This window comes from Erigeron canadensis, chromosome 1 (genome assembly GCF_010389155.1).
Source record: "Erigeron canadensis isolate Cc75 chromosome 1, C_canadensis_v1, whole genome shotgun sequence".
NCBI lineage: Eukaryota > Viridiplantae > Streptophyta > Magnoliopsida > Asterales > Asteraceae > Erigeron > Erigeron canadensis.
In genome coordinates, this window is record NC_057761.1 from 8804440 (window position 1) to 8820353 (window position 15914).

At 34.0% G+C, this 15914-nt stretch overlaps 2 protein-coding genes across 2 annotated transcripts; both read left to right on the forward strand.

Annotated features, from left to right (window-relative positions):
- On the forward strand, positions 1-4174 carry LOC122605828 (disease resistance protein Roq1-like). The gene is made up of 5 exons (XM_043778819.1): positions 1-587; positions 1266-2367; positions 2476-2748; positions 3144-3673; positions 3770-4174. Exons 1-4 carry the CDS (start codon positions 1-3, stop codon positions 3645-3647), a joined length of 2466 nt encoding a protein of 821 aa, XP_043634754.1. The 3' UTR covers positions 3648-3673; positions 3770-4174.
- Positions 4175-8570: 4396 nt separating this feature from the next.
- On the forward strand, positions 8571-10424 carry LOC122585179 (probable (S)-N-methylcoclaurine 3'-hydroxylase isozyme 2). Its single transcript, XM_043757289.1, has 2 exons — positions 8571-9482; positions 9702-10424. Exons 1-2 carry the CDS (start codon positions 8577-8579, stop codon positions 10308-10310), a joined length of 1515 nt encoding a protein of 504 aa, XP_043613224.1. The 5' UTR covers positions 8571-8576; the 3' UTR covers positions 10311-10424.
- The last annotated feature ends 5490 nt before the right edge of the window (positions 10425-15914 follow it).

Consider the following 15914-nt stretch of genomic DNA (forward strand, 5'->3'; position numbering starts at 1 on the left):
ATGACAGTGATTATTATACTTACAACAATATTATTACTGATAGCAGCTACGAAAGTATTGTTACGCAGTCGCTCACGAGACAGTAATTGTGGTATTGTACCCAATATTCCAGACGCGTCATCATCGTCGTTGTCGTCTTCTCGGTCGTGGAAGTATGATGTTTTTCTTAGTTTTAGAGGCGAAGATACTCGCAAGACTTTTGTGGATCATCTCTACTACGCTCTTCAACAACGTGGAATACACGCTTACAAGGACGATGTAAGTCTTGATCAGGGTGACACCATTGGCCCAGCCCTGTTAAGTGCTATCCAAGAATCACATATGGCTCTTATTATATTCTCTGAAAACTATGCCAATTCTTCATGGTGTTTGGATGAGCTTTCATATATTATGAAATGCAAGGAGGAGAGGAGGCAAATCGTTATTCCCATATTTTATAATGTGGATCCTTCATATGTGAGAAAACAGATAGGGCAATTTGCCAAACACAAGTTGTCTAAAAACAAGGAGAAAGTTGAATCTTGGAAGCAGGCACTTGTTGATGCAAGTAATATTGCTGGATGGGAACCTAAGCAGGTCGCCAACGGGTAAACCTTTTCGATCTTCTTTCTGTTTATTTAAAATCTCGTAATATAAAGTTGTCCGGTAGCTAAGCTTAGGTTTGGAACACTCACATGCTAATTTTTTAATTTATAAATTCATGGAGATCTAAATATTTATTCATCTATACTATATTATAAAGCAGATTCCTTCCAGATTTTCAACATTGAGTTGAAATTTTCAATATTGATTTTAAGTACATCCCCAAAATACCCCACTCATCTATTCTATATATATCTAAAATAACCATAATACCCTTTCTCTCTCCTCAAATCTCAACCAATCATCTTTTTTCTCTCCTCCATAAATCATTTATTCCTCCAATTCATTCAAAATCTTTTATCTCAAAAATCATACGTCGATAAATTATAAAAATTGTATGGGTGTTCTTAAAATTTCATGCTCTTTCATTAGAGATGTCATTCGATATACTTTCGACGAATTTTTAAATCCGAGGGCGGAGGCCGGAGGCTGTAGGCATTTGACTATCACACTCTCTGACCTAGCTATCACCCCGCCGCAACGCGCGGGTACTTACTCTCGTTAAACAAAAAATATTATTTAGTATGTGAGGGGTTCCACATCTAAACTTAGTGCCGCACAACCTTATATTCACTTTTCCCTATATATTATTATGAATGTGAAGTTACCTTCCCAATGTTCAGGCATGAAGCAAGATGTATTCAAGAGATGGTTGGTTCCATTTTAGATAAATTCTCATACTTAGATTCAGTTGTTGATGATGAAAACCTTGTTGGAATGGCAACTCGATTGCTTCAGTTGAGATCCCATTTAAGAATTGGATCAGGTGGTGTGAGAATGGTTGGGATATGGGGGGTTGGGGGTGGCGGTAAGACTACTCTTGCGTTTTCTGTTTATATGAAACTACGTATGCATTTTCATAGCCACTGCTTTATAGACAACATAAGGGAAAAATCACAGAAACGTGGCTTAAGAAAACTGCAAAAAATAATTCTGTCAGATGTTTTGAAAACACCTGTGAAAGTGAGGAGTGTTCAAGAAGGAATATGCAAGATTCAAAGTATGTTATGTCGTAGGAATGTGTTGATTGTTCTTGATGATGTCGATCATCTTGACCAACTAAAGGCATTAGCGGGGTGTCATAAATGGTTTGGGGATGGGAGTCGAATAATAATTACAACTAGGGATTGCCATTTGCTGTCAATTCACAAGGTAGATGTGGTCTCTCATATCGATTTATTATCACATGATGAAGCTATTCGGCTCTTCAATAAAAATGCATACTGTGAAGATAAACCTGTACAAGATTATGAGATGCTTTCACATCAGATCGTTTCTTATGCTGCCGGGCTCCCCTTAGCCTTGATTGTGTTGAGTTCTTTTTTATATGACAAAGACAAGGATGAGTGGCTTAGTACATTGGATAGACTAAAGTATCATCCAGAAATGGATATTGTGGAAAAGCTCAAAATCAGCTATGATGGGCTTAAAGATGTGGAGAAAGAGTTATTCTTGGATATTGCATGTTTCTACCGGGGAATGAAGGGAAATGAGGCTATGCAAATATTTGATGCGTGTGGATTCTATCCTCAAGTAGGGGTAAAGGTGCTGGTACAAAAGGCTCTCATAACTGTTTCTTCCTTTGGTAAGTTTGATATGCACGATATGGTTCAAGAAATGGCACACTATATTGTTAAATCGGAACATCCCAACAATCCTGAGAAACATAGCAGGCTTTGGCGATTGGAAGATATTAAAGACATGTGTTCCAGCAATGCAACAACGGTAACACACTACCTTTTCAAGATGCACAAATGTACAACCACTGAGACACACACACATACACAAATTCTCCAACTCAAATTTACATATTTTTTTTTAACTTTGTTGCAGGAAAATGATAAGATTGAAGCCATTCAATGTTCTTCCCATGCTTTTGAGTATCCATCCAACTTCAGTACGCTTGTCTCAAACATGACGAAACTAAGATTTCTTAATATGACTACTAGTACGTTTGATGAGCCCAGTTTTCTTTCAAATGAGTTGAGGTATTTATATTGGGACAGGTATTCTGCGAGTCGATTCCCTGAAGGTTTTCAACCAAGGAAGCTTGTTTTTTTAAAAATGAAAGAAAGCTTGCAAAAAGAACTTTGGATGGGTTACAAGGTACTTCAATTGCTCTTTTGATTAACATATAAAAGTAGTGCATTACACCTTAAGTGTTTGGAAGATTTATTAATTAATACATCTGCTTTACAAACTATATTATTACGAGCATACTTGTCTGTTGTATCAGTTCGCTGTACCACAGCTTTGCATTCCTGTCACTCTCTGAGCAGCCATGCCATATACATAAGAGTTCCTGTTTTAACCACTATTCTCTGCATAAGAAGTAGGTTTCACTTGATGGGTGGAGATTAAAATATGTGTATGAGATGTACATAAGTCATGTATTAGATTTTAGAATATCATTCCATCCGTTTATAGCCATACTTAACATCGAATCTTTAACTCTTGTAAGTAATTAATATTTTGGTAAATTTGACTTGTGTATGCATCAGTATCTACCATGTTTAAAAGAGCTTGAACTATACTTTATGGAAGCACTAGTGAGGACACCTGATTTTGGTGGACTCCCATGTCTTCAAAAGTTGAAACTCTTCCAGTGTGAAAGTTTAGAAGAGATTCACGAATCTCTTGGAAATCATGCAAGTCTTGTTTCTGTAGAGGTAAGTTGGTGTCAAAAGCTTAAAAGGTTTCCGAGCATTGTTGGGATGGGAAAACTGGAGATTCTTAGAATTAAATATTGCTTCGCACTTACTGCGTTTCCAAATATTGTGATGAAGATGTATAGCTTGGTAGAGTTATCTTTGGATTGTGTTGGGATAGAAGTCCTGCCGTCATCAGTAGGAGAATATTGTACCAACCTTATTTCGCTAGAGTTGAACAACTGTTTGAACTTAAAGAGCATAGAAGGGACGTTCCATGCATTAAAATGTCTAAAGAAGTTTGAATTAAATGGTGCAAACAATTTGAGAAGTCGCCAAAGGATCTATTTGATGTAAATCTAGATGCGCATCGTTTATTGTTGGTAAGTAACTAGTAGTATTAAATTATTCATTTGATATTCTTTCCCAGTACTTATGTTTCGAAGTGTCTTATGAGAGCTGAATCTCTGTTGGTGTAGATTGAAAGATGGAGAAATTCCCAATCAAGTTCAGCCTCTCACAGCATACTTGCCTCAAACCGGGTAGTTGCATAGATCGCGCTGAGCTCCAATCAAGTGTAGCTATTCTTATGGCATACCGGTGCCACTCACTTGAATCCATCAACATCATCAGAGATGATTCTCACTCAATTGTGAGATGCTAGAAGAATTGATGGGGTAGACTACTAGCAGAATCCATGCTTCATGTATGTTTGGTTCTCCCCATGTAAGTTGTTGTAAAATTTAAGCCGACGTATGTAGCTATATATAATATTCCAGTAAATGAGAATTTTTGTTAATTTAATTTATTAGGGAAAGGCTGCTGAAAGTGGTTGTATGACTGATTGACTCTCTATGAGCATACTTGAAGTAATTGTTTTTCAATTTGTGCAGTTAGTTTTCTTCCATAATGGCTATATATGTTGGGAAAAAGTGCATTTTTCCACCACTTTGGACATCAATAAATATATAGTCGTGTGACATATATTGCGAACCGTTTAGTGGGTTTTGTAGTCTCTGGCCAAGGCTACGTAACAAACTAAGATGAGTCCAAATTGGGTTAAAGGTGAATGAGATATCGAGTCTCAAAGTTGTGTGTTTGGTGCATAAGTTGGAGTTGGAAAAGATTTGTCCCACATTGGTGTGGGATATAAACTTTTACTAGTTTATAAGTGGAGGTTTCTAAGCTATGTCAAGATCTTGTGTTGTGTTTTACTCTGGCTCCTACCCGCGCGCAGGGGTGCAGAAAACGGGTTTCTGGGTCAAAATTCTCTGAACCAATGCATATGTGTAATCATACATGTGTATAGTTTCGGAAACATATAGAGAGTTGGAGATTGGTAGAGGGAGAGAACTGGACGTGTTCAATGTGCGCCAAAAATGCTTGTCATCTGCCTCACTGCCACCTCTTCCTTTGGTAGCGATTTTTTGCCATTGTGGTGTTCTTGCTGTCTCTCTCACAGTATTCAAACTTCAAGTGGCAGTCGGATAATGTAGGAACCAGTTTCCAGTTATTTGTCGTCTTAATGCCACTTATTCTCATCTTGTTCGTGTCTTCAAGCTTTCTTGCTAAAGGCCAATGGTTTAGTTTTGGCACACGGAAAAGGAATGACCCCATGAACCTTTCAGGCGGATATGGGAATTGACTTGCACTGGTGAAAAGGAATGCAGATTTCACAAAATGCAATAAAAAATGTGATTATACTTGAATTGTTGAACGAGTTCTATGTGTATGACGTTTTTCCTTACCATGATATTCGTATGAACGGACCAATTGAAGTCATGGTTTGTACATTAGTTCGCTACACATACTTTTCACACCATGATATCACCTCTTTTTAACGTTACATTACTAAATGACTTTACAAATAATGTAAAATATGTTTGGTGGTGTACGGATTTCCTACCAGATCAAATACATATTAGAAATTTTACTAATTATTGGAACATGGTTTTTTAAAAACCAACTAGTCGGACTATGAACCGGTGGGTTATCCAGTTTTTTAAAACCAACCACTGACATTTAATAAAACTAACTAGTTACATTCTTTTCTTAAGCAAACTTCCTATTAAATAGATACCATTTAGTTTTCGTCTATTTAAAAATCTCATTGTTAAAAATTTCGCAATAAAGAAACATCGTTAGTTTTTAACGTTAAGTGTTGCGTCACCACTATCACGTCATCAATTTTGCTTATGTGGCATTTGATCACTTTAATTGGAATACATAAATATGTTGTGTATACCAAAAATATATTCCGGTTTCACACTTTCTCTCTCCCCGTTTTCTTCCCCTTTTCTTTTCCCCCCCAAAGACCGATGAGTATATCTTTGGTATATACAAAAACACACACACAATATATATATGTGTATGTATTTCAGTCAAAGTCAAATGCCACGCAGAGCCGGCTCAAGCTTTTTGGTGGCCTTAAATAAGATCGATTTGAGGCCTAGTTTATTTATTAGCATATAAAGTAAAATAAACAAAGAAAACAAAAAAAGGTAACTGTTACGGTGAAGGATACTCGTCTACTGGTCACCTAGTTTGCTAGCTCACATCTCTTGCTAGTCACCAAACTTGTAGATAAAAGAAAAACAGAAACAAAAAGTTCGATCTACAAGTTAGTAATGTGGAATATAAAGGCTGAACAATATATTGTAGATTATGTCATTGTCCATAAACTTGTAGCCCAAATATTATAAATCTTAAGCTCGTTATACAAAAATTGGGGGCGTTCTAGCTTGCTAAAACACTTGCTTGACCCACTAATACAATAAAGCTGGCTTTGATGCCACGTAAGCAAAATTAATTAAATGACAGTGCTGACGTGGCACTTAACGGAGGGTTGGCGTAAAAACTAAAGATATTTCATTCATTTCAAAACTTTTAGAAATAATAGTCTTTAAATAGACGAAAGATAAATAGGTTACCTGTAATAAGAAATTTGTGTAAAAAAAGCTAACTTTTTATGAATTTTTCACTTTTATCAAAAGTCAATGTTGTTATGTTTGGTTATCTCACTCCTCATATTAATATGATTTAGCAATCAATAATAAGACATCTACCAATAAACTAAAACAAGATTGAGTTATTATTTAAAAAACACTTGGCACGAACCTTACGTGACATGTGTCCCTTTTAAATCTTCTAACGTTTAGTTATTAATTATTTTTTTTAATTATTGGATCTTACGAATCCTTTTCTCTTCCCAACTCGTATACATATATTAGTTAAAATTAATTAATGTTTTTTCACCTAACTAACCTTTTCAATATATAATTACGTATGACATATCTTTAAATCACTAATCAAATTTGTACACTAATTGATTCTACATATTCGTAAGTATTACTTTTACCTCTCCAAATTTTAATTCCTTTTAACCACTTAATTTAGTTGCCCATTTACTTAAATCTTTTGAGATTATCTTTGTTGATCAAGAGGGTTGCATTGATTAGTTTTTATAACTATATATTGATGATGTTTAAAAGTTTATTATAACTTATAGTACTATATTGTGTTATTGTTCACAAAATAAATAGATTAGGCTACTGTTAAGAAGAAATTAGTCCCAGGATTCACGATAAGCTTTGAGAGGGTGAGTGTTAGCTTTTTTATGACTAAGAAAAATATATATTTGAGTCAAACCATACATCACGTACGAGTATTAGACTAGAAAAAATACATATATATATATATGGATACATACAGATACAATAGGACGTAGACAAATACTAACTGGAATCCATAAACTAAAGACATTGCGAGTTTGAGACAAGTTTATTTACAAATTAGATTATTTTTTCGCGTAATACGAGGGTAAATATATGTAATTAATTATATGTTATAACAAAAAAATATTGATAGTTTTATGTACAACATGTTAAATTATCCACTATTAAGTATAGTGATATATGTAGCTTAATAACCGTGTAATATTAAGAGTAACAAATACCCCCTTGTGTAGTAGTGATTTTAGAATATATGATTTAAAACAGATATGTAGCTTTTGATTTATGTGATCAATATATGCGCCGTTTAGTATACATCAATAATATACTTTGTAATATAGTTGTTTGAAGAATCCATAGAAGAATCAAGTAATATCAAGATAAATTGTATTTACATCTTTTTTAATATATGTTTTAGAAATATGCATTGGGTATACATCATTACGTTAAGCGAGAAAAAATATGTTAATTCTAAAACACATATATTTACCCTTAAAAAAATACCTTTAAAAAAATTTCAACTTCTATCTCCCCCTCACGCAGAAACACATAGCAAAAATCCTAGTTGAAAATCCGTCTCCCTCTTCCCCTTTTCATATCCCAGCCCAAAAATTTATTACATCTTCGGCCGCAATGAAATTACTTTTACGTTAATAACCATACCATCAACGTCGCTGCATTGCACGAACACCAACTAGTTCCTTATAAACTTTTCAACCCTTAAGTTACTTTTCTCACCTTTCAAAGAATATTAAAAATGTTTATCTTTATTTTACTAAAATAGTAATTATTAGTAAAAACTTTAAATATATGATGATTGCAGTTATAATGCAAATCATTTAGATAGCGTCATAGCGATATTATCATAAAGACATTGTTTTTTATTATGAAGTGTATAGTGTTATAAATTTAATTCAAAAAAGTGTAAACAGAAATGTCATTTATTAATTTAATAATTAATTAAATCTACAAAATGATAAATGAAGTCAAGACAATCCAAAAGCTATAATTTAATATTGTTTTTCATTCAAGGGTAATTATTTTTTAAAATTGAATTTAGTGTGTTGTTTTATAGATTATATATATATATATATATACGCATCCTTTTTGTCCAAATCTTAACCGCGAGAAATACCAAAATGGATGAAATTGTGAAAATACCCGAGGGCGTTGTCATCAGTGGTTTCAAACTTCCAGCCAAAAGTAAAATTAGTTTTTGGTGTGCGTGTGTGATTGGCCAGTCAAAAGTCAAACGATACCAAAACTTCACAATATGGAACTGAAAAATTATGAGTGGTGCAAGTGCAACTGATAAGGCTAACGTTACCGTCTAGCTTAACAGGTTTGACTATTCTTAAATAGTTATCTAGCTTGCGCCAAAATTCAAATTTGGTTACCAATAAAACAAATTTGACTGTAGTCGTGTCGTCTATACATCCGGAAGCCTCGTTGCAAGCTTCATTGAATTGCAGATGGCTATCTCAATGGATATTACGGCTATATATATACCACGTACTTATGCATGCAAAATATAATTCACTCAAACAACGTATCAATGAATATCCTAAGCATAGTCTCTTTCATGGAAATCAATTTACTAAATTCTCTCTTTCTTTTCTTAACACCTCTTTTCTTGATTTTCATAACAAAAAAATATTGCACTTCTATCAAAAACCTCCCACCAGGACCACGACCATTACCTATCATTGGCAATATACATCAACTAGGCAAGAACCCACATATCGCGACAGCCATGCTTGCTAAACAATACGGCCCCCTCATCTCTCTTCGCTTAGGTTCTCGGCTTCTTGTTGTCGCTTCATCCCCCGAAGCAGCCAAACAAATTCTAAAGGAACAAGACCGACATCTTTCTGGTCGAGCCACACCGGATGCAATTGTATTAAATCCCAATGACCACAACGTTATTTGGGCATATGATTGCAACCAAAATTGGAGATCACTAAGAACCCTTTATCGAGCTGATTTGTTTTCGCCTAGAGCAATAGAAGCACAATCGAATATCAGAAACAAAAAATTGGCTCAAATGGTGGATTTCTTGAATACCAAGCAAGGAAAACTTGTGAAAATTGAAGATGTTGTATTTACTACTATGTTCAACACTCTAAGCAACATTTTATTTAGTACGGATCTTCTTGACTTGAACAACGAACATGAAACTTCTCATGGGTTAAAATGGGGTATTCAGAAGATATTGGAGAATACAATGGCACCAAATGTTACTGATTTTTTCCCTGTAATCGGGGGCTTAGATCTTCAAGGATTAAGAAAAGAAAACATGAAATATCTTCAACTCGTCTCTAGCTTTATCGACCCTATAATCAATCAAAGGAGAGATCGGATGGCTTCTTCAAAAGTGACGGGGGTGACAGAGGAAAAAGACTTTTTGGACCGAATGCTTGAACATAATTTTCCAAATGCCCAAATCAACATCTTGATTCTGGTAAGTCTTATGAAACCATCCTTATTGTTGTATTCATACACTATTCATTATCCGCATTTTCTTTGTAGGTGATCTTTTGAAAAAAATTACAACCTTTAATCCTTTTTGTGGGACTTTTTTCTTATCAAGACATCTTTTAAGATAACCCCTAATATATAAGTTCATTAATTAAACATTTCATGATATATAAAGTTTAATTAAATTTAATCTTTTATGCAGGAATTATTCATTGCAGGAACAGATAGCGTAACATCAAGCACTATATGGGCTATGGCTGACTTGATAAAGAACAAAGAAATATTAGAAAAAGTGACCGAAGAACTCAAAAGTGAAATCAAGTCCAACACTATGATCATGAAATTTGACCTTAACAAACTGAGTTATTTCAATGCTTGCATCAAAGAAACACTAAGATTGCATCCGGTTGTTCCTCTCCTACTTCCACGAAATGCTGTCGAAACTTGTGAAGTTATGAACTATACAATTCCTCAAAACTCTTCAATATGGATCAACATCTGGGCAATTAGTCGGGACCCAAGCGTTTGGGAGGACCCTAATGCTTTTAAACCCGAAAGGTTTCTTGGTTCAAACGTCAATTATACAGGCCATGATTTTGAATTTACACCTTTTGGTGGTGGGAGGAGGATGTGTCCTGGCATGCCTTCTGGAATTAAGAGTTTGCAAACAACATTGGCGACTTTGATTCTAGGCTTCGATTGGGTTCTTCCAAATAACGAGGATCCAGCGAAACTCGACATGACTGAAACTTTTGGCTTAACTTTGCAAAAAGAAAAGCCTCTTGAGCTTATCTTCAAACGCAAAGAGTAATCAATGGCTCAATGTTTAAAAACAAAAATAACGTACATGTAATTATTTATTTATTTATTTATTTGTATGTTTAATTTATTCATTATTTGATTTTCAAAGAGTCGTTGCAATGTATTTTTTTGTTACAAGAGTATATTCGATATTCATAGATATTTTCTTATCTATTTGTTTTTTATTTTTGAATATCCATATGTGTTGTCTATATGTTTAAATAAATATATTTATAAATTTAAGTTTAAAGACTTTTTATAAATTGCTAGCATTTTAATGGTTCTGGTTACATATATTTTATAAAAATTCATATATATTTTTGAGTTTACAAAAGTATAGTATATGTATATATTCATATATTTTCTTGTATAGCATTTATCTATTGGTTATATCTTTAAATTTATAAATGTAAGTTTAAAGACATATTTAACTCAGAGGCGAAGCCAATGTGGGATTTAGGGGTGTTTGGTCCCCCCAATCAGTTATACTTTCCTATACGGATCCTCCGTCTTCGAAATGAAGTTACGTGTATTTAACTTGCAGATTTTGCTTTTAATTTAAATCTTTATACAGTATATGTTTAGTGTGTCAACTTTAGCCCCTATACTTCTTAAATTATTGTTTATTATCTCTTGGAGGGAAAACTTTTACATTTTAGTATTCTTGTTTTTTCTTATCATTATAGTTTTAGTATATAATTTGTACACATTATTTAGGGGGGTGTTTGGTTCATATGAAGGAATGGGAAAGGGAAAGGAAATATAATGGAATGCTAAGAAATACTATCATTGTATTTAAGATGCTTGGTTATATCCGGTAATCATTTGTATAATAGAACACTGTATACAACAATGATCATACGAACAAAATACACAGAAAATATTCCAGGCGCTTGATTAGAGAATATTTTTTCACTTTTCGAAATATGTGACCAATTTACAGTATATTATCCATTATTATAACTTTTCTATTATATATATACAACTTTACACCTACTATTCTAGATCTCCTTACTCGCTCTCTCATAATAATACACATCTTCAAGAATTTCCTTCTCTTTATGCTGGTTCAAGAAATTGTTTTTCACTATATATTTGTATTATTATTTATACATATGTATATACAGTATACACCACTCTTCACTCATCCACTTCTTTTATCTTTTTCTTGAAAGACCCACACACCATTTCATATTACAGTTCAACTACCACCAGTCCACCACCCACTAGAAAGGATTTCCTGCCACCATGACGATAAAATCTCCGGGCACCATACCCACTTGATTTTCCGGAGAAGGATGGGTGGTGGGGGTGCGGCGGGCCAAGGAGGATGGGTGGTGGCGGCTGTCGGGGGTGATGGCAGATGGCGGAGGTGATGTCGGACGGCTCAGGAGGTGATGTTGGGTAGTAATGGTGGATCCCAACCGGTTAGAGAAAAGATAAGAAAGGTAGAAGAAGAATTTTATAAGGATTGATTACTTTACCACTCAATTTATTGGGTAATAGTCCATTACCTACTACTAAGCATTGAATATCTTTGTTTTGTACAACCATACATGTTTATTCATTGCCTTTCCCATTCCCCACCCCCTAAAACCCCCAACCAGGCACCCCCTTAGAGTTTAAGATATATTTAGAGTGAAATGTTTATTTAAAAACTAACATTTCTGTGAAAACTAGAAAAATTGGCCAAAACACACTATGATCTGAACCTAACACAATGTGTTTTTATTATGTTTTCTAAAAACACAATGTGTTATTATTGTGTTTTCTAAAAACACATTGTGTTAAGTTTATATTACAGTATGTTTTTAATAGCGCGTGAAAAATCAGAAAACTGTTCAAACACATTGTGATATGAACTTAACACAATGTGTTGTCTAAAAACACATTAAAACATGTTGTGTTAAATTCAGATCACAGTGTGTTCGGATTAGTTTCTAGTTTTCACGAAAATTTTAGTTTTCAAATTATCACAACTGCTATAATATAAATTCAATTGCTTCTTCTATCACATATAAGTTTACACCCCATTTACAATAATAATGAAATTTATTAATCTTTTTTTATTTTTGTTGCTTCATATTATAAAAGAAAAAAAATTCTAATTACATTAACGAATTTGTATTTTTCATGTCAAAAGTTCACCCTCCAAATTTTACGATAAGTGAGACAACTATTTAATAAAGAATTTAACTAATAACTTTATAAAAAAATGGTTTTATAACTACAAACCAACTTTGTTAAAAATGTCATGACAACATCTATTGATCAATAAGAATTTCTGGCTCCGACCCTGACTAGTTACATATATATATAAAAGTACAAGTTGAAGTTAGGGATGACACCCGCAGGTAACGGATGTAGATATCCCTTTCCCATTATCATGTTCGCGGGTTTTTCTTGATTCGTTAATTTGTGGGTATACACTAACGGGTTAAATATTTTATCAATGTCCATTATCCGCGGTTATACAAGTTCACGGGTATATCCACGGGTTATTATATTAAATAAAATTTGGATATGTTTAAATATGAGAATATGGATTCCATAGGTTATGTATTTGAAAAACAAGTTTGAGGTTGCTAACTTGCTGCTTCAATATGTGAATTAAAATAAAGCATGAAAAAAAAATCTGGATATTAAAGATTATGTGCAACTAATACGTGAGCGGTGAGCTTCGAAGTTGTTTGTCTTGATACCCAAATATATGTAGTATTCTCAAATCAGTAAGTTTTAAATAAATATTTGATTGTTAGTTAAGGTCATAAATAAAATTTTATATAGTTATGATTACTGTTATTAGTAGTCAACAAATTAGTAAGTTTTTTATATATAAATATTTGGAAAAATATGGAGGTTTGATGGTTTTTTATGGATATATCCATGGGTATCTCATACGGATATCATGGGTTACCGGTACGGATTTATCCATGACGAATATGATATATCCATTATTCGTCCGTGATCCGCAAATGGATATTTATTTCTACCCGTATTGTATCCATGGGTAAAATTTCTTGAAATTACCTGTCCATAACGGATGGATATCCGCGGGTTACGGGTTTTTTATATGTAAGATAACAAATTATTAATTAACATATAACAATACAACGAACATAGTAACGATATATTTGTCATTTCTCGTAGAAGTGTAAAACTGGAGCTAAAAATTTAAAAGGAGATAAGACGCATTCGAAAAGAAAAAGATATTAAAAACTCAAACACTTGATCAAAGATTTTGTATTTGTATATTTTTGATTACGAGAGCAAGTACTCGCGCGTTGTGGCGTTAAAATAATGAGGGTGATATAGGTCATAGGAGGTTATATGTCATAGAATGTCATAGCCAAATGCCTTAGTCGTACGAGCTCCACTCTCGGATTTAAAAATTCGTCGAAAGTATATCGAATGACATCTCTAATGAAAGAGCATGAAATTTTAAGAACACCCATATAATTTTTATAATTTATCGATATACGGTTTTTGAGATAAAAGATTTTGAAAGAATTAGAGGAATAAAATGATTTATGGAGAAGAGAGAAAGTTGTATGCATTGAAGTATGATACATCATCCATTAATATATGTATATTGTTGAAATTGAATGTTGAAAGTTAAAAAGTGAATTTATATTTTTATAATATATTATAGAAAAATGGAATTTGGATCGCTCGTGCACCAAAATTATAGCCAACTTTTCTTTATTTTAACTTATTATAACCACGGGTAATATTGTGACCTTTATAAGGTGTTAACTCGTAATCTATTCAAGTTACGTATACAATATAGGAAAGACCATGAGTCGAGGTGGGTAGTGTCAAACTCGAAGTTGATAAGGAATATGCGACTCAAACCCGACCTAATACCTATCGGATATCTTATCGGGGATAAAACTATGCCCAAAATCCGAAATCCGAAATGTTGGAACCATGTTAGTGTGACCGTCACTGATCATGTATCATTCCTAATATGATAATATTGTGACCTTTATAAGGTGTTAACTCGTAATCTATTCAAGTTACGTATACAATATAGGAAAGACCATGAGTCGAGGTGGGTAGTGTCAAACTCGAAGCTGATAAGGAATATGCGACTCAAACCCGACCTAATACCTATCGGGTATCTTATCGGGGATAAAACTATGCCCAAAATCCGAAATCCGAAATGTTGGAACCATGTTAGTGTGACCGTCACTAATCATGTATCATTCCTAATATGATAATTGCCGATAACTGAAATTACTATGTCTAGTAATATATAATGGACTTATTTACTTTTAGAGACGTAGTATATGGTTTCCCATTAGGTGATTGTAATTAAGAGAACGAATGGTTCACACATTAAACACCAAAGGGGTTTAAAGTGTAAATACTCTTCTTATATATAGAGAGTCATTAACCATAAGTTAAGGTTAATCCCCACACACATAATATACCCTAATTTTCGTGTGTTTACTCTTCCATAATTCGTGCATCAAGTTACAGCCGAATTACTCATCCCATTATTACTCAATCACCTTGTTATGGGAACCCGAAATCAATAGCAATCATGCGTTATGCTCTTACAGGTTCCACATGACGATCTGGGATGTTTTATCACTCGAAGCGAATCATGTTTATTCCAACATGTGGTATCGGAGCCGTGTTATAAACGATCATTCATGATTTGGTTCGAATTTGATGAATTTCGCGAACTTAAAATTTGTAGAATAAGAACTTCATGTCGACGTCATCACGAGTTCGTGCTGACGTCATCACATACTAAAGCCCACTTCACGATGACGTCATCTTCTCGTTGACGTCATCTTCGTGCTGACGTCATCATGATTTATGCTCATCTTCACGCTTACGTCATCACTAATTCACGCTTACGTCATCACGAATTTCAGCGTAGCTTCATACATGAATTACTTAAAACTCGTGCTTACGTCATCACGAGTTTATGAGACCTTCGTGCTGACATTATCACGACTTTATCATATTTTCATGCTTATTTCTTCACGACTTACATGATGTTTACGTGCCTATGTCATCACGACTTACTGATATCCTCGTGCTTACCTTATCACGAACTATTAGATGATCGACTTTGTGCTTATGTTCTCACGAGTTATTACTTAAGTTCTTGTTATACTAAAGATGATCTTGGCTGATGAATGAGTTCGTATGTCCCTCATTGAAGCACTTAAAACACACGGTGGGCTTGTTTGGGGAGAAATTACAATCACGACTAATGTGACCCGGTTGGCCACAATTAAAGCATTCTTTCTTGAAAGGTGAGAGACAAATTCCGGAATGATGTTTCCCACAATTGTTACAAGTGGGGATATTTCTCCTAGATGCATTACCCCCCGAGCTTCCACTTGGCTGGAACTTCTTGTTTGGAGAACTACTTTGTTCCACCTTCCTCTTTGAAGAATCATCATCTGACATTCCTTGTTCAACTTCATGCCATCTCGCCACATCAATCAACTGATTAAATGATTCAACCTGAAGAAGAGTAATCTTTTCTCGAATATTCTTGCGAAGCTTTCGGTAAAAATGTTCTTTCAACAACTTATCATCCTTCAAGTATTCGGTACAAAATTGAGCTTTATCAAGAAATTGCACATGG